We start from the raw sequence: 18,197 nt of genomic DNA on the forward strand, positions 1-18,197 counted from the left end.
GGACCTCCTAGCCTTCCATCTTGTAGATGTCACCACTCAGGGGTTTTCTTTCTAGAGTTATTTTTTGTCACATTCAGAGAAGGGCACGGTCACACAAAAAGTTAAATCTAGTCATTTCACCTCCAGAAAAAAAAAAAATAAAAGAATTTCAAAGGAAAACATTTTCCCAATTTGCCATATACCATATTAAAAGTTTTAGAGGCAGTTGCTTATGTAACAGCAATAAAACAGTCTCTCTCTTCCCAGAGACTATCACACAATGAACTTGTATGAGGCGCCTGGTTTCTAGGTTTCTGCTTGTTACTGGGGAGCTGTCCACATGAAATGGAAACCACCCTTAAGAGTTGTTGCTGCTTTAAACATCTCTGTAAAATGTGGTAAGTTTACTAAAAAAAGGTCCAAGCAGATTGACTAGTTTCAGGGTTGTGGCCACCTGTGGAACCCTACTGAGAGGTGCTCGTCCCCTCTTCCCAGCAGCCCGGCCAATCTTCCCTTAGCCTCTCTGCTAAGGCTGTGGGAGGACAGGCAGGGAGGCTCCCTCGAAGGCACTAACTGGTCTGGGAACTCAGCAATGATGGGTTAAGAATACTTACCTCACAGACTGTCTGTATTCTTATTGTAATTTCATTAGTGTGCATCTGTGACATCTCTGTCACTAGCTCTGTGATGATGACACACAAGAACCAACTTTTTTTTACTATCCCATTACCTCACACTATATAGTTGCACAGACAAAACCTCCACAGTAAGAATACAGGTCCTCAGATCCTTTGAGGATCTCCTCTGCAAGACATGTGTAAGACCTGGAGATTTTTAAAATTTAAATGTGTAAGAGGCTGACTGACATGCAGGGCTGTCTCCAAAACTGGTTCTGCTGTTACTGACTCAGAAAAAGCCATTCGAGTACATGAGTTTCCCTCACCCACCGCTCAGTGGCCCTTCTCATCACTGTACTCAGCCCAGTCCTAGTTTAGTATTTCAGCTTGAACTACAGCAAGGAGCAAAATCACCTAGTTTCTAGTCTTTTCCATGGAGGAAAGCAATCTCTGGGTGATCTGTATCAGCACTACATTTAAAATGCAAACGTATCCCTTACTCAGTCTGTTAGTTCCTGAAGATCATTTGCACAGTTGTTCCTTTGGGAAAATGACAGCCCAGAGAAAGGCCACCATTTGGTTGTTTGTGACTACATGTGTATGGGAGAGTTCTGAAAATCATCTCTGGATTAAACAAGACCTGTAGTCAATCCATAGCAATTTGCACTGCATTTAGGACAAGAATATTCTTAGGGATTTTCACATTTAAAAAACTTTTAATTAAAATATTAGAAATCAAATATGACTGAGGTAAAACAAAGTTACATTTCTTCCTGCAGCAGCCAGGCAGTGGGAAACCTCAGATTTCAGAACAGAAGGATTCAATGACAGGCTGACCACTATCATGTCTGAAATTCAAAAGAAAGACCAATGAGAAGATTCCAATAGAATTAAACTATAACAACATTTAATATTAAAATGGAAGGGTGAATTGCAATAATAAATATAATCACAGCAATATTAATGATCTAGCAATTACTAAAAATATTATAATGAAATTTCTAATGGTAAACATATCTATTTCAGTAACACTATATAATCTGTGCTTATACAATTTCTACTGAATTATTCAGCAATTACTAAAAATAATTGTACTCCATTAATGTAAAATTATTAAGTACTATTAATATATTCTACATTACTAATTTATGTTAGTGTAATAAAACACACAATGCCAATAAAACTTTAACAGAATGTTTTCTAAGTTTCTCAGAAATATTTATATAGAAGTTACATGAGGTATTGTTTGACCAACAAAGAAAGTCATGTTTTTTAAAGTGTTGGCATTTTCTGGTTCCCTTTTTTTTAAGTATTTGTTTAGAGCAGTTTCAGGTTTACAACAAAATTGCTGGGAAAGAGAGATCTCCCATCTCCTGCCTGCCTGTGCACATGCGCACCCTCCCCCACTATTAGCATCTCTCGCCAGAGGAGCAGGTGCACCTGCACTGAAATGTCATTACCTCCCACAGCCCACAGCTTACCTCAAGGTTCACTCTTGCTGTTGTACGTTCTGTGGGTCTGGACAAATATTTAATGACATAAATCCATCATTACAACACATCATTCAGATATTTTAAGTGCCCTAAAAATCCTCTGTGCTGATTAACTTTTTAAAAAACTCTGTATTTAAAAAAAAATGGAATTATCTGGAAGTTATAATGTCCTTTCATTTTCCACATAATAAGATCATTATTATTCACTTTATATTTATGAAGAATTCCTAATACTGGTTAATGTTCTCATTTGAAATGTTAAGTGGTCCACATTATGGCATACTGTAAGTATATCATTTTCTGGTAAAGAGTACTTTATTTGAATATTCAAGTTACTATCCACTAGACTATTTTAATCAACATCTGGCCTATGCTGTAAAAATATGTATGTGTTTATACTACTGATTTCAAGTTTCAAAATAATTGCAATTATTCAACTTTAATTGTTTTGGAAAAGTTTCCCTAAACATTCACAGTTCTGTAGTGAAATGCAGCCAGTAACAGACCCTAAGATAGTGTTTAAAATAGATATTATTCTTTACGTTTGAAACATAAGAGTCCACATCTTATCACATGAATCAACAATAAACAACACACATAAATTGGGAGAGATTTATATTTTTCCACTACCCTAGTTCTCTAAAAAACAAGATTTAACAGATTTCTAAAATCAACCTTAAACATATATCTAAAAATACAATAATTCCTACTTAATAGTGACAATAACAAAATACCATCATGTTCCTGTATTATGCTATAAGAATCATTCAATAGAATTTAATAATTATTTGTATCTTTCTTGTTATTCTTCTGAATCAAAAAGCTAGAGAAGTTTAGGAAACACAAAGAAGATTTGTCTTAAAGAAGATGATTACCATTGACACCCCTCCGAGCAGGAGAAAAAGTAGCTTCATGAAGACAAATGTAGACCCTCGAGACAACTTTTCTCTAGGAGACTCAGCCCACTTAGCTCAGAAGAGCGACCCCTGAGTCAGCTTAGCACACCAAGTATGTTTCATGAATGTGCTCCCAAACACACTTGCTCATGGGCCCTCCCCAGCTGGGGCCAAGGTGCAGTGTCATTTAATTATGCCACATTGTATAGTTTACACATTGACTTTCAGAATCAAAGCCAAGGTTTTTAGTTTTTATTTCAACTACTTTTCACTGTCATGAATGTTCCATACAAAATTATTTTCATGAAAGAAATCTTTATTTTTTATCAATTCACTTATCTGGCATATTCTCAAATGTGACATAGAGGAGCCACTGTGACACTTAAGTGTGGATCACTGCTCAGTCTTTGGACTTCTCACCCCCTCCAAGTTGGCATCTGGCAGTGAGGAGTCTCAACACTTCCCAGCTTAAATCCTACAGGGCTGGCAATTTAAGCAGTTTCTGGGACGGAGCTGTGTGCAAAGAGAGTAGGTAGAGTAGAGCTAGAGGTTAGGGAACAAGCTGACACCTGTTCTTGATGCAAGAGAAGGTGAGGGACCAACTTTAGGAGACACTGGGGAAGGGTCATCCACTGGCTGCCTGGACACCAGCTTGTCCCTCTGCGTAAGGTGCTGCAGCCCCAAGCCTAGCTCCCTTCCTCCTACAATCAGGCGCAGACGGCTCCATTATTTTCTGTCAGGTTTTCTTCCACTTCTGTTTTTATAGACCTGGAGTCCAGAACAAGTACGCTGAATGCTCCAGCTCACCTCTGCCCCTATATCTCTTCCTTCTATGAGGAAGAAAAAAGCAAACCATGTCATCCATAAAAATCTGGCCTGGTATCGTCTGCTAGGTCTTGGTGTGCTCCTGGTGAACATAAGCAATTGCAAAGAACATTGACATTATTTAAGGCTGTTACAGGACCATCAGGAGAAACACAAATCTACCCAGTTATGATGTCTGGACACAGACAAAATATGAACATCACCCAAGCCTCAAAATACCAACCACATCCCTCTCCCAGCCTATGTAAGACTGTTTCTTCACCAATTACAGCTGTGGTCTTATTCTATTCATTCCTCCACAAAGAGATTTCATTAGATACCAATTAAACAATTATCTCTGCTTTCTTTCTTTTTTTTTTTAAGTCAACATATCAGAATTTGTTTTTTAAGGCCACATTTTTTTTTTCAAAGATTTTACTTATTTATTTGACAGAGATCACAAGTAGGCAGAGAGGCAGGCGGGGGCAGGGGAAAGCAGGCTCACCACGGAGCAGAGAGCCCAATGCGGGGCTCGATCCCAGGACCCTGGGACCATGACCTGAGCCGAAGGCAGAGGTTTTAACCCACTGAGCCACCCAGGCACCCCCAATTATCTCTGATTTCTGACAGCAAGTAATCTAGATCAAATCACTGCTTCTTTTAACTGGCTCCCCAAATCAACTAACACAAGTGAAAATAAGGTCCTTTAACAAAATATTCCAAAGTTCCATTTTGAAACTTGTCTCTAGATGAAAGGAATAATGAATCCAATTTCTATTCAATTGCAGGCATGTTCCCGATAGTCTTTAGTGGGAGATCACTCATAGTATGAACATACACATGTATATAGAGGCATGGATATTTTTACAAACCTGAACCTAAGGTTTTTTTTTTTTTTTTTTCATCTAGTCATAGGTTTATTTCAGAGTTTTGCAAACTTACTACCACTTTGGAAGGCAGCATCTTCCTAAACAAACTTGTACCCTGTGGAAACACCCACCCCTCTTTGGGCATCTCTCTGTAGGCCGTTAAATCAGTAACTACTTCTTCTTCTTTTTTTTTCCCTCTCTCTCTTTTTTTTTATTATTATTTTTTCTCAGTTAAGTTGAAATGCAATTTCACAGCACAAGATCAATGGGCTGAGCCGGAAGTCCGAGTGAGGACTGGCACATCGGCTGCCAGCTGCTGTGGAGTCAAGCTACACTGCTGGCTGTGGACGTGTGTGTGAGTAGCAGCGCAAACACAAGGAACAAGGAAGAGAATCTGCCATGACTAGTTGGAGCCCTGGAGTGCCAGGAGCAAAGAAAAGGCATTTGTGGTTGTGTCTGGCCCTCAGATCCCCATCCACTGAGGCATGCAAGGGCACCAGTGTTGGCAGAGAGGAAACTGGGCTCTTCTGGGGCTGTGGCTCCTCTCATGGGTCTTCACTCCCCATCCTCAGTCCTCTGTTACATTTCCTGCCTAATCTCAAGTCAGGGGCAATTCCAAATGCACTCATGGAGTCTGGGATGGGGTTCTCAGAGAGCCAAACAAAGGAACCTCGAAGCAGCTGCCCATGGTGGAGGTGACAGATGGACCAGTGAGTCACGTTTCTGTTGCACTGTTAGACTCTGCTTGCATCCATATTGTATTTCTGCAGAATTTGATGTGCACCTTCCAAAAGAAAGCAGCCAAAAGGTGTGTCTGTCATGACTGCTTCTATATTTTGTAGGAAATCACATAAAAGATACCACTGTTTTAAGCATTTCCACCCAAATTCCACACATCATGGTATTACAACCTTCCTGTCTGGTGCTCTGTTCCCCTTCTGGCCAACAATTAAAGGAAACAGGACAAGGAGAGTTGTTCGGGATTGCCACCTATTTTACTCATTTCTCTCATTTGTGAAGAGGAGCATCTAGAGGAAAGTCAGAAATGAAGATTTCAAGAATGAGAGAAGTAACTCTTCAGGGAACCCCTGAAACAAACTCCTAAAATTAGGAGGGCCAGGATGGATGCAGAGGGGCCAACATTGCTGCCTTGATGTTCCTGGGCCCCAAATCCATGGGCAAGCTGAGGGCTCCACTGCTTTTTTCTGCAGCCACGGGAACATTCTGTATCATGTGGAGCTCTCCCAGCTCCGAGTTCATTTCTCCTTTGATCACAGGGCACACGTCACACCAGGAGTCTGGTTTTTTAGCTGGTGTCATCTTTTTCAATTGAGATACAATTCACATTCCATAAAATTCACCCTTTAAACTGTGACTTTTTTTTTTTTTTTAGTATATTCACAAGGCTCTGTTAGCACCATCACTAATTACAGAACATTTTTATCATCTGCCAAGAAACCCTGTGCACATTCACAGTCATTCACTACTCGCCCCCTCCTCCCAGGCCCTGGCAGCCACTCCGTCTCTATGGACCTATGTAGACATTTCATATGAACTGAACTACATGATATGTATGTTCTGTGTCTAGCCTCTTTCACTTAATACAATGCTTTCAATCTTTATCAGTATAGGAACACATACTCAGCATTTCATATTTTTTAAAATATTACTTGGGAGTGAGAGAGCACAAGCAGGGGTGCAGTAGGCAGAGGGAGAGAGCGAAGCAGGCTCCCACAGAGCAGGGACCCTGACCCAGGGCTTGATCCCAGGACCCTGAGATCATGACCTGAGCTAAAGGCAGACGCTTAACCAACTGTGCCACCCAGGTGCCCCATAACATTTCATTCTTGTTTTAATGACTGAGTAACATTCTGTTGTACGAATATGGCACATTTTGCTTATTCATTCATCCATTTATGGACATTTAGGTTGTTTCCACTTTTTGGCTCTATTAACCTACTAAGAACACTTACATATATATTTTTGTGTGAATGTATTCTCAATTATGGATATGTCAGTAGAAAATGAATTGCTGAGTATATGGTAACTTTTATCTTTTTGAGGGACTGCCAGGCTGCTTTCCAAATCAGCAGCACCATTTTACATTCCTACCTGGAGTGTATGAGAGCTCCAGTTTTTCCACGTCCTCTCATTCGCCTACCATCTGTCTTGTATCAGCCATCCCAGTGGCAGCGTGAAGGTATCTCACTGTAGTTCTGATCTGCATTTCCCTAGTGAATATCAATTCTGAGCATCTTTTTTGTATTCTTACTGGTCACTTTTACATTGGAAAATGATCCATACAAGTTTTTTGCCTGTTTTTAATTTTGGATTATTTCAACAATTTTTGAGTTGTAAGAATTCTTTATGCATTCCAGATACTATGCTCTCTTCAGATCTTTGATTTGCAATTATTTTCTTCCATTATGTAGGAAGTCTTTCAACCTTGTTAGTGTCCTTTGAAGCACAAACATTTCACTGTAATGAACCCAATTTATTAATTTTTTTCTTTGGTTGCATGTGCTTATGGCATTGCCAAATCCAAGAACAAACAAATATCTATATCTATCTATCTATCTATCTTTAAATCAATCTCTACACCCAACATGAAACTTGAACTCATGACACCAAGATCAAGTCACACACCATTCTGACAGAGCCAGCCAGGCACCCTCAAGCATACAAATATTTGTGTCTTTGTCTTCTTCTAAGAGTTTTGTGATGTTAGCTTTTATATTTAGCTATTTTACCCATTTGAGGGTTTTAAAAATATGTTACATAGGGGTACAATTTCTTTTCTTCGTATGTGGATGCCCAGTTGCTCCAGGACCATTTGTTAAAATAACTACTATATCTCCTACTGAACATTCTTGGCACCCTTGTCAAAATTAAATTGACTATGAGGATTTATTTATGAACTCTCAATTCTAGTTCACTTACCCAGAAATCTATTCTTATTCCAGTACCTCAGTCATGATTGATGTACTTTATGGTAAGATCTGAAAGTGAGACATGTGAGTACTCAATTTAATTTTTCCTTTCAAGGTTGTTAATGTTTATTCTGGGTCCTTGCACTTCCACATACATTTTATGGTCAGCTGGATTTGTGATACAGATTACACCGAATCTGCAGGTCACACTGGGATTACTGCCATCTAATATTAAGTTTTCAAATCCATAATCACTTTCATTGCACAAGTACTTTTTTATGGTATATTTCTTTCAAAATATTTTGTCGTTTTCAGAGTACAGATCTACCTATGTTTAAATGTATTTTCTGTATTTTATTCTTTTTGATGCTATTAATTTTTCACTCTCTAGGATCCTATTCTGGATCATACATTGCTTTTAGCTTTCTTATTTTGATACTTTTTTGGGTTCTAGAACATGTTTCAGTTTTGTCTTCCATGAAATTGCCGTTTTTGTAGAGTTTGAGTCAGTTGTTTACCACAATTCCCCAAAATGGTATTTCCTTCTGTGTTCTTATTGTGAGATTCAGTTCATGTATTAACATCATTCTTTTTTTTTTTTTTTCCTCCACTTCCATTTTTTAGGAACACTACATAGTGATGTTTGGTCTTTCTCAGTAATTTACACCAGGAGCTGCAGGATGTCAATATTTTTTCTTTATGATGTTAATTTCTTCATGGAGGGTAAAAACTTCAATTAAATGCTTAAAGCATTTACCTAACATAAACCTTTCACTATGGTGGTTTCAAGTGGTGATGTTTATCCTACCATTCCCTCTGCTTTTAGTTGATTTCTACTATAAAGAGTGTTTCATTTCTCTTCACATAAAGAGGCATGTATGTTTATGAATATGCTAATCTTTTTATCCTTTATTTTTTATTATGTTAGTTACCATACAGTACATCATCAGTTTTTGGTTTTTTAAAGATTTTATTTATTTATTTGACAGACACAGATCACAAGTAGGCAGAGAGGCAGGCAGAGAGAGAGAGGGGGAAGCAGGTTCCCCGCTGAGCAGAAAGCCTGTCTCAGGGCTCCTTCCCAGGACCCTGGGATCATGACCTGAGCTGAAGGCAGAGGCTTTAACCCACTGAGCCACCCACGTGCCCCACATCATCAGTTTTTGATGTAGCATTCCATGATTTATTTTTTGGGTATAACATCCAATGTTCCATGCAATAGGTGTCCTCCTTAATACCCATCATCAGGCTAACACATCCCCCCACACCCCTGAAAGATCCTCAGTTTGTTTCTCAGAGTCCACAGTATTTCATGGTTCATCTCCCCCTCCAGTTTCCCTCCCTTCATTTTTCACTTCCTTCTCCTAATGTCCTCCATGCTATTCCTTATGTTCCACAAATAAGTGAAACCATATGATAATTGACTCTCTCTGCTTGACTTACTTCACTTAGCATAATCTCCTCCAGTCCCATCCATGTTGATGCAGAAGCTGGGTATTCATCCTTTCTGATAACTGAGTGATATTCTATTGTATTTATGGACCACCTCTTCTTTATCCAGTTGTCTGCTGAAGGGCATTTCAGCTCTTTCCATAGTTTGGCTGTTGTGAGGACACTGCTGCAATGAACACTGGGGTGCATGTGGCCCTTCTTTTTACTACATCGTATGTTTTCCAAAGTGACTGTACCAACTTGAGCTCTCACCAACAGTGTAAGAGGGTTGGTTCCCCTTTCTCCACAGCCTAACATTTGTTGTTTCTTGTGTTGTCAATTTTGGCCATTCTAACTGCTGTAGGGTGGTATCTCAATGTGTTTTTTTGTTTGTTTCCTAATTTTTAATAAACATATAATGTATTATTAGCCCCAGGGTTATAGGTCTGTCAATCGCCAGGTTTACACACTTCACAGCACTCACCATAGCACATTCTCCATGTGGTTCTGATTTGAATTTCCCTGATGGCTAATGATGATGGACATTTTTTCATGTGTTTGCTAGCCATTTATATATCATCTTTGGAGAAGTGTCTGTTCATGTCTTCCGCCCATTTTTTGACTTGTTTTTAGGTGTTGAGTTTGAGAAGTCCTTTATAGATCTTGGATATCAGCCCTTTGTCTGTAGTGTCATTTGCAAATATCTTCTTCCATTCCGTGGGTTGCCACTTAATTTTGTTGACTGTTTCCTTTGCTGTGCAGAAGCTTTTTATTTTGATGATGTCCCAAAAGTTCATTTTCGCTTTTGTTTCCCTTGCTTTTGGAGACATGTCTTGAAAGAAGTTGCTGTGGCCAATGTTGAAGAGGCTACTGCCTACATTCTCCTCTAGGATTTTGATGGGATTCTTGTCCACATTGAAGTCTTTCATCCATTTTGAGTTTATCTTTGTGTGTGATGTAATAGAATGGTCAAGCTTCATTCTTCTATACATAGTTGTCCAATTTTCCCAACACAATATATTGAAGAGACTGTCTTTTTTACACTGGATATTTTTTCCCTGCTTTGTTGAAGATTATTTGACCATAGAGTTGAGGGTCCATATCTAGGCTCTCTAGTCTGTTCTGGTCCATGTGTCTGTTTTTGTGTCAGTACTATTCTGACTTGTCGATCACAGCTTTGTGAGATAGCTTGACATGAGGCAACGTTATGTCCCCAGCTTTGTTTTTTTCAACATTTCCTTGGCGATTCGGGGTCTTTTCTGGTTCCACACAAATTTTAGGATTGTTTGCTCCCAATTTTGAAAAATGTCATTGGTATTTTGATCAGGATGACACTGAAAGTATAGATTGCTCTGGGCAATACAGACATTTTAACAATGTTTATTCTTTCAATCCATGAGCATGGAATGTTTTTCCATCATTTTGTGTCTTCTTCAATTTCTTTCATGAGTGTTCTGTAGTTCCTAGAGTATAGATCCTTTATCTCTTTGGTTAGGTTTATTCCAAGGTATCTTATGGCTTTTGGTGCTATTGTAAATGAAATCAATTCTTTAATTTCTCTTTCTACAGTTTCATTTTTAGCGTTTAAGAAGGCAACTGATTTCTGTGCATTGATTTTGTATCCTGCCACATTATTAAATTGCTGTATGAGTTCTAGTAATTTGGGGGGTGGCATCTTTTGGGTTTTCCACATCAAATGTCATGTCAACTTGAGAAGAGAAAGTGTTTGTGACCTCTTTGCCAGTTTGAATACCTTTTCTTTTTGTTGTCTGATTGCTAAGGCTATGACTTCTTGTACTATGTTGAATAATAGTGGCAATAGTGGCAATAGTGGCAAGAGTGGCATCCTTGTGTTCCTGATCTTAAAGGAAAGGCTCTCAGATTTTCCCAACTGAGAATGATATGGCTGTTAGTTTTTCAGAGATGGATTTTATGAAATTGAGGAATGTTCCCTCTATCCTTATACTCTAAAGAGTTTTAATCAGGGAAGGATGCTGTATTGTGTCAAATGCTTTTTCTCCATCAATTGAGGTTCTTCTCCCTTCTTAATGTGTTTTACCACATTGATTGACTTGTAAGTGCTGAATCACCCTTGCATCCCCAGATGAATCCCACCTGGTCATGGTGGATAATCTTTTTAATGTACTATTGGATCCTATTGGCTAAGATCTTGTTGAGAATTTTGGCATCCATATTCCTCTGGGATATTGGTTTCATATTCTCCTTTTTGTCGGGGTCTTTGCATGGCTCAGGGATCAAGGTAATACTCGTTTCATAGAAAGAGTCTGGAACCTTTCCTTCTGCTTCTATTTTTTGAAACTGCTTCAGCAGAATAGGTATTATTTCTTCTTTGAATGTTTGGTAGAATCCTCCAGGGAATCCACCAGGTCCCGGTCTTCTGTTTTTTGGAAGGTTTTGATCATTGCTTCAATCTCGTTACTGGTTATTGGTCTATTCAGGTTGTCAATTTCATCCTATTTCAGTTTTGGAAGTTTATAGGTTTCCAGGAATGCATCCGTTTCTTCCAGGTTTACTCAACTTATTGGCATATAGCTGCTAATAGTAATTTCCGATTATTGTTTCTATTTCCTTGGTGTTAGTCATGATCTCTCCTTTTTCGTTCATAATTTTATTAATTTGGGTCCTTTCTCTTTTCTTTTGGATAAGTCTGGCCAGTGGTTTATTGATCTTATTAATTCTTTCAAAGAACCAGCTGTGTTCTACTGTATTTCTGGTTTCTAATTCATTGATCTCTGCTCTAATCGTAATCACTTCCCTTCTTGTGCATGGGTTAGGCTTTATTTGTTGTTGATCCTCCAGTTCTTTAAGGTGTAAAGACAGTTTGTGTATTCATGATTTTTCTATTTTTTTTTTTTTTTTTAGTGACGCTTGGATGGCTATGTATTTCCCCCTCAGGACAGCCTTTGCCATGTCCCATAAGTTTTGGGCCAATGTTTTTTCATTATCACTGGTTTTCATGAATTGTTTAAGTTCTCTGACTTCCTGGCTGACCCAAACATTTTTTTTTTTTTAAAGATTTTTTATTTATTTATTGGGGGGGGGGGGAGAGCGAGCACAGGCAGACAGAATGGCAGGCAGAGGCAGAGGGAGAAGCAGGCTCCCTGCTGAGCAAGGAGCCCGATGTGGGACTCGATCCCAGGACACTGGGATCATGACCTGAGCCGAAGGCAGCTGCTTAACCAACTGAGCCACCCAGGTGTCCCTGACCCAAACATTCTTGAGCAGGATAATCTTTAGCTTCCAAATGGTAGAGTTTCTTCCAAATCTTTTCTTGTGATTGAGTTCCAGTTTCAAAGCACTGTGATCTAAGAATATGCAGGGAATAATTTCAATCTTTTGATATCAGTTGAGATTTGACTTGTGACCCAGTATGTGGTCTATTCTGGAGAAAGTTTCATGTGTGCTTGAGAAGAATGAGTATTCTGTTGTTTTAGAGTGGAATGTTCTGCATATATCTATGAGGTCCACCTGGTCCAGTGTGTCATTCAAAGCTCTTATTTCTTTGTTGATTTTCTGCTTAGATATCTGTCTACTGCTGAGAGTGGAGTGTTAAAAGTTTCCTACAAATAATATGTTATTATCAATATGTCTCTTTATTTTGGTTAACAGTTGGCTTATGTAGTTGGCTATTCCCATGTTGGGATCATAGATATTTACAATTCTTAGATCTTCTTGTTGGATAGACTCTTCAATCTTTAGCTTAAAATCTAATTTCTGATATGAAAGTTGATAACCCAGTTTTCTTTTGCAGTCTGTTGGCATGAAACATGGTTCTCTATCTCTTCACTTTCAGTCTGTATGTATCTTTAGGTTCAAAATGAGTCTCTTGAAGACAGCATATGAATCAGTCCTTTTTATCCAATCTGCAACCCTGTGCCATTTTATGGAAGCTTTTAGGCTGTTCATGTTGACAGTGATTAAAGATATGATTTTATTGTCATCATGTTGTCTGTGAGGTCCTTGTGTCCTTGTGTCCATAGATTATCTCTAAATTTCTGTTCTAAATAATTCTTGGGGCATTTCTCCTTTTATAAACGTCCCTCCCTTAATATTTCCTGCAGGGCCGGCTTAGTGATCACATATTCTTTCATTTTTTGCTGGTCTTGGAAGCTCTTTATCTCTCCATCCATTCTAAATGACAGCCTTGCCAGAAAAAGTATTCTTTGCTGCATGTTCTTCTCATTTAGTACTCTGATTATGTCTTGCTAGCACTCACTGGCTTGCCACGTCTCTGTGAACAGGTCTGCCCTTACTCTGATGTTCCTTCCTCTGTAGGTAAGACCTCGCTTCCCCTAACTGTCCTTAAGATGTTTTCCTTGGCTTTAGGATTTGCAAGTTTTACTATTATTACATGCCTGGGGATTGGTTTATTCTCCTTGATCTTGGGAGGCGTTCTGCCTCTAGGACATGAATGCTTGTTTCATCCCCCACATTAAGGAAGTTGTCAGCTAGAATTTGCTCAAATATATCTTCTAGTCTTCTCTCTCTCTCTCTCCACCCTCTCAGGGATCCCAATAATTCTGACATTGGAAAGTTTCATGGCATCATTTATTTCACGGATTCTAAGTTGTTTGTTCCAGGTCCTGCTTTTTCCTTCTTTTCTATCAGTCTGTCTTCTAGATCACTAATCATTCTTGTGCCTTATTTACCCTAGCTGTTAAGAGTGTCTCGATTAGATTAATCTCATTGATAGCATTTTTAAATTCTGCCAGATTAGCTCTCACCCCTGCCCTTAGAAAATCTATGTTGCCATTAATGGTTTTCTCCAACCTAGCTATTGTCTTCATAACTGTTACCCTGAAGTCCATTTCCAACCTTTTGCTTATATCCATACCCATTAGTTCTGTGGCAGAGGTCACAGTGTCTAAATTTTTCCTGTGTTGGGTGTTCCTCCTCTTACTCATTCTGTTGAGGGGTGGTTGAGGGAATGTACAGAGCCCAGACTGTTGACCACAGCCAAAGCAAGATGCACCTATTTTATAGGGACCTAAGGGTTGCTGACCTCTTGATCTTTCTGCCTGTCTTCTGGGGGAGGGGTCTGTCATCCTGTTACTCAGGCAACCCTGTGTGGGTTGCTCTGCCCCCTGTGGGGGGTTGGGCTTAGTGAAAACCAGTTTTGAGGGGCTTTTGTTCTCTGGGGTCTTTCTTTGGTGGCTTTCTGCGTGTCTTCCAAGAGTCAGAGCAGAACTGACATAAACCAAACTTTTGTCTCAGAACAGAGATCGCAGTCTGTTCTCCAGGACACACTGCCTGTGTTTGTCTGTGCTGTTAAAAACCTGTGTCCTTAGCTATGTGACTCACAGCAGCACTCCCAGCCTCACTTCCAGGTGCAGGCATTTCTTTGCCCTCTGTGCTACTAAAACCTCCATCTGCCCCCATTTTGTACAGGTGCCCCCGCAGCTCCAGGTTTCAGTCTTGTGGGCTGCCCTGAAGTCCTTTTCCTGCCACTACCAGTCTGCAAGTCTGTGCCCAGTCTCAGCGATGGAGGTTTTTGCACTCTGGTGTTTCAGGATCTTGGAAACTAACCCCCCCCCCTTCTGTTTATCTTCCAATATCTGTCTGCAGAATCATGGCTCCCTGTTTCATACCTTGAAATCAACTGCCAGAGATATTCTGTTGGTATAGATCTGGATATATCTTCTTATATCATAGGCTGATTTCGTGGGTGTTCAGAGTGGCCCTGCCATTATTTTTATTCTTTATTTTGATAATATGGTTGTCCCAAATGGGCCATAAGGGTCCATTTTGATCTGCCCCATTTTTTTTTCTTTTTTAAGATTTATTTATTTATTTATTTGACAGACATAGGTCACAAGTAGGCAGAGAGGCAGGCAGAGACAGAGGAAGGGAAGCAGGCTCCCCGCTGAGCAGAGAACCCGACACGGGCCTCTATCCCAGGACCCTGGGATCATGACCTGAGCTGAAGGCAGAGGCTTTAACCCACTGAGCCACCCAGGTGCCCTGCCCCATTTTCTTTTCACCTGTCAACTTCTCCTTTTGTGAATACTTCCTTACTTTCTAGCAAAAGATACCTTAGATACTTACCATAGCTAATACCAATCTTGTATTTTCCTGCCTCAATCAACCTTTCCTCCAAAGAAGCCTAGTTCCTATCATTAAGAATGAAATTTAGAATCCATTTGAGTGATATTTGTCATTGCAGTGAGGTGTCCTTGCTTCTAGGCCCTTTCAGAGGTCAGGATCAGGAAGCACAAGAACAGACATCATTGATTCATATTAATTAAGTCTATTTCTAATTCAACAAGACTTATCTTCTCCTTCTTCCAGTATTTGTGTCTCCATTTTCCACTACCAGGTAAAATTTTTGCTGAACAACCTAAATATATTTAATCACATACTCAAACAATACACAAAAAAACTTAAAAAACTGCTACATTCACACCAACGCAAAAAAAAAAAAAATCAAGTAGGCATAAGGATAATTTGCAAGTATTTTTATATTTCACTTAAGTGTATATAGTAAAAACAGTGTTGAGAATTACTAGAATTTATTTTACGGTTATGGTAGTTATTTGATATAAAGTTAGGCTCATTTGTTTTTCAATTTTTTCTCACTCACACTTGTTGGCTTTAATTTTATTGTGGAGTGCACCAAGTGTTTCCAAACCAAAACCATACAAAGGGTAGTCTCAGAAAGCGTCCTCCTCCTATCACATCCTCACATCCTCAATACTGTGCTCCACCCTCTGGAGATTACATTTATTGCTTATCCTCCCTTTGCTTTTTCAAGGCCGGCAGCAGACGGACTCTGGCTTCACTTATCTCTCACATTCTCTGTTTCTGACCTGCAGATCCTCTTCAAAATGCCTCACCTGATTAGGTTCTGCTTATTCTGGAAAAACTCCCCTGTGATTATCTTATAATTAACCATAGAGACCTTAATGACATCTGCAAACCCCATTCCCTATTGACATATAATGAAGAGAATGATATTCCATCACATCCAAAGGTCCAAAATAGAAGCAAAGAGAGGAAATTATACAGGTGTAACCCCAAGGGACATAATCGTGGGGGCAAACATAGAATATTGCCTAGCGAAATTACCCAGTCTGAGGTTCCAATTTATATGGAATAACTTCTTGGAGGAAGTTAAAAAAGTACTGGAAAGAAGAAAAAGACTTATTCTACCTACACCCTCTACCATTGTCCCAACCCCTTGCCGCAATCTGGACTCTTATGTCCCCTCAGTGTACCCCATATTCCCCTATGCTGTCCTTTAACTTACATTAAACCTCCCTACCTGGACCCTCTTCTTGAGGCCTGTGCACATCCTGGATCATCAGTACCTGTCCCAAAGCCCTGTTCTTCCTCTGCTCAAGTTGCTTCCAGTAGTGTGGCCTCTCTATGATCTTGAGTCCACCTCCACATACCTCCTTCTACATCCTCATTAAGTAACTTGTTTCCTATTCCTTTCCCTCCTTTCTGCTTTTGTCAGTCCCTAAGGTCACCAAATGCTCCCTTCAGTCTATCCCTGCTCCAACTACCTGGTGCCTCAGATGAGCCATGTACTTGCCTCCTCCCCCACTTGCACTCACTTCACCCTCTGCCCCATTTTTTTCATACTCCAATGGGGCCCTGGTCTCCTGGCTTTCCATCCCCCCTCTTTTCCTCTCACCTGTTTAGACAGGAATGACTGTGGCTATGCAAATAAGAAAATGTGGACAGGCTGGACATCTTAAAAAGAGGAGTATTATTTTAACATTGGACTTTATTTACAAACCAAATGTTTATTCTTCCATGTTTGTATTAATTTATAGAACAGATTTATATGTTTTAATACTGATATAATATTTAAATCACATTATTTTAAATTATGGCCTTCCACTTTATTTAGGTTATTCTGTGACTGATTCAAGTCTCTGCAATTATGGTTAAAGGTGCATAAAAATATAAACTGAACAACATTATTAGACTTTTGAGGAACAACCTGTACTGATTTCAAGTACTGATCTATTGAAATAATTTAATGTTTTATCAATTGTCACAAATTCTTCACTAAATATTCTTGGATCACAGCACAAATCTACAAATCTTTATTTTCATCTTACATTATTTATAATAGATCATTTGGCAAAGTCCTGAAGACTCTGAAGTGTGAATTTCGGGAGTCTCAACAGAGTTTGTAATCTTTGCTGTAGAGTCTGCTCATGGTCCTTAAAGGGCTAATTATAAATGATGGCACTCTATGAAAGCATGGGACTGTACATATACAATTTCTTCCCATGTGAGCCCTTCGGTGTCTATTAGAGCAGATCATGAAGACCACAGGGGTCCCTTTGGTCCCTTTCTTCCTTACATTTATAATACAAGTTCTTTCATGCGAACTAAGGTTAGAGACTGATGAAGGCTTTTCCATTCTATGTGATTATTTTAAAAAGGGTAGGATATTTACCTAGCATTCTGGACCCATTCATTTCATATACAGGGCTCCTCTCTGGTGTAAAATTTCTCACAATTTTTAAAGCTGGAGTTTTGACTAGAAAATTCCTATGGTTTTTCTTCAGTGTCACTTCTTTTACACTGACTACAGGATGATAGAAACCTTTTCCATGTTTATCACAGATGTAGGATTTCTCTGCCTTGTGACTTCTTTTGTGTGAATGGCAGCTAACATTTTGGCTGAAGTATTTCCCACATTCATTGCACTTACAGGGCTTCTCTCTGGTGCGTGTTCTTTGGTGCATATACAAGCTGAGTGCTCTGAGGGAATCCCTCCCCACATTCATTACATTTATAGTGTTTCTCTGCTGTGAAACCAACTTTGCACACCAAAGTTCTTTGGTGTGAATTTAAGCTAGTGCTTTGTCTGAAGTGTTTCCCACATTCATTACATGTATAAGGTTTCTCTCCAGTGTGAGTTCTCTGGTGTATATAAAGCTGAGTGCTCTAAAGGAATCCTTTCCCACAGTCCTTATATTTATAAGGTTTCTCTCCTGTGTGCAATCTTTGGTGTGAGTAAAAAATATCCCTCTGGATGAAGCATTTCCCACATTCACATTTGTAGGGTTTTTCTCCAGTGTGTGTCCTTTTGTGTATAGAAAGCTTAGTGCTCTGGCAGAACTCCTTCCCACCTTCCTTACTTTTACAGGGTTTGCCCCATGTGAGTTAGCACATGTTGAATCACTGTGGATCTGTA

At 39.4% G+C, this 18,197-nt stretch overlaps 1 protein-coding gene and 1 long non-coding RNA gene across 7 annotated transcripts in view; one reads left to right on the top strand and one right to left on the bottom strand.

Moving 5' to 3' along the window:
• Positions 1 to 1,294: 1,294 nt before the first annotated feature.
• The window catches only part of LOC116581749 (zinc finger protein 705A-like), a 37,500-nt gene continuing 20,597 nt past the window's right edge, over positions 1,295 to 18,197 (bottom strand). For 5 of the 6 annotated variants that reach the window (XM_032328969.1, XM_032328966.1, XM_032328967.1 and 2 more), the window contains 2 exons: positions 2,078 to 2,114; positions 1,295 to 1,444 (listed from right to left, as the gene is read on the bottom strand). In XM_032328969.1, coding sequence (XP_032184860.1) covers positions 2,079 to 2,114 — 36 coding nt within the window. In that variant the 3' untranslated portion in view covers positions 1,295 to 1,444; position 2,078. The remainder of the gene's footprint in view (positions 1,445 to 2,077; positions 2,115 to 18,197) is intronic. The other variant, XM_032328971.1, reaches the window with a different exon arrangement.
• Positions 13,256 to 17,610, top strand: LOC116581751. The gene is made up of 3 exons (XR_004282210.1): positions 13,256 to 13,311; positions 16,824 to 16,831; positions 17,600 to 17,610. It is a non-coding gene; the product is annotated as an uncharacterized LOC116581751 (long non-coding RNA).

This window comes from Mustela erminea, chromosome 21, assembly GCF_009829155.1.
Source record: "Mustela erminea isolate mMusErm1 chromosome 21, mMusErm1.Pri, whole genome shotgun sequence".
Classification (NCBI taxonomy): Eukaryota; Metazoa; Chordata; class Mammalia; order Carnivora; family Mustelidae; genus Mustela; species Mustela erminea.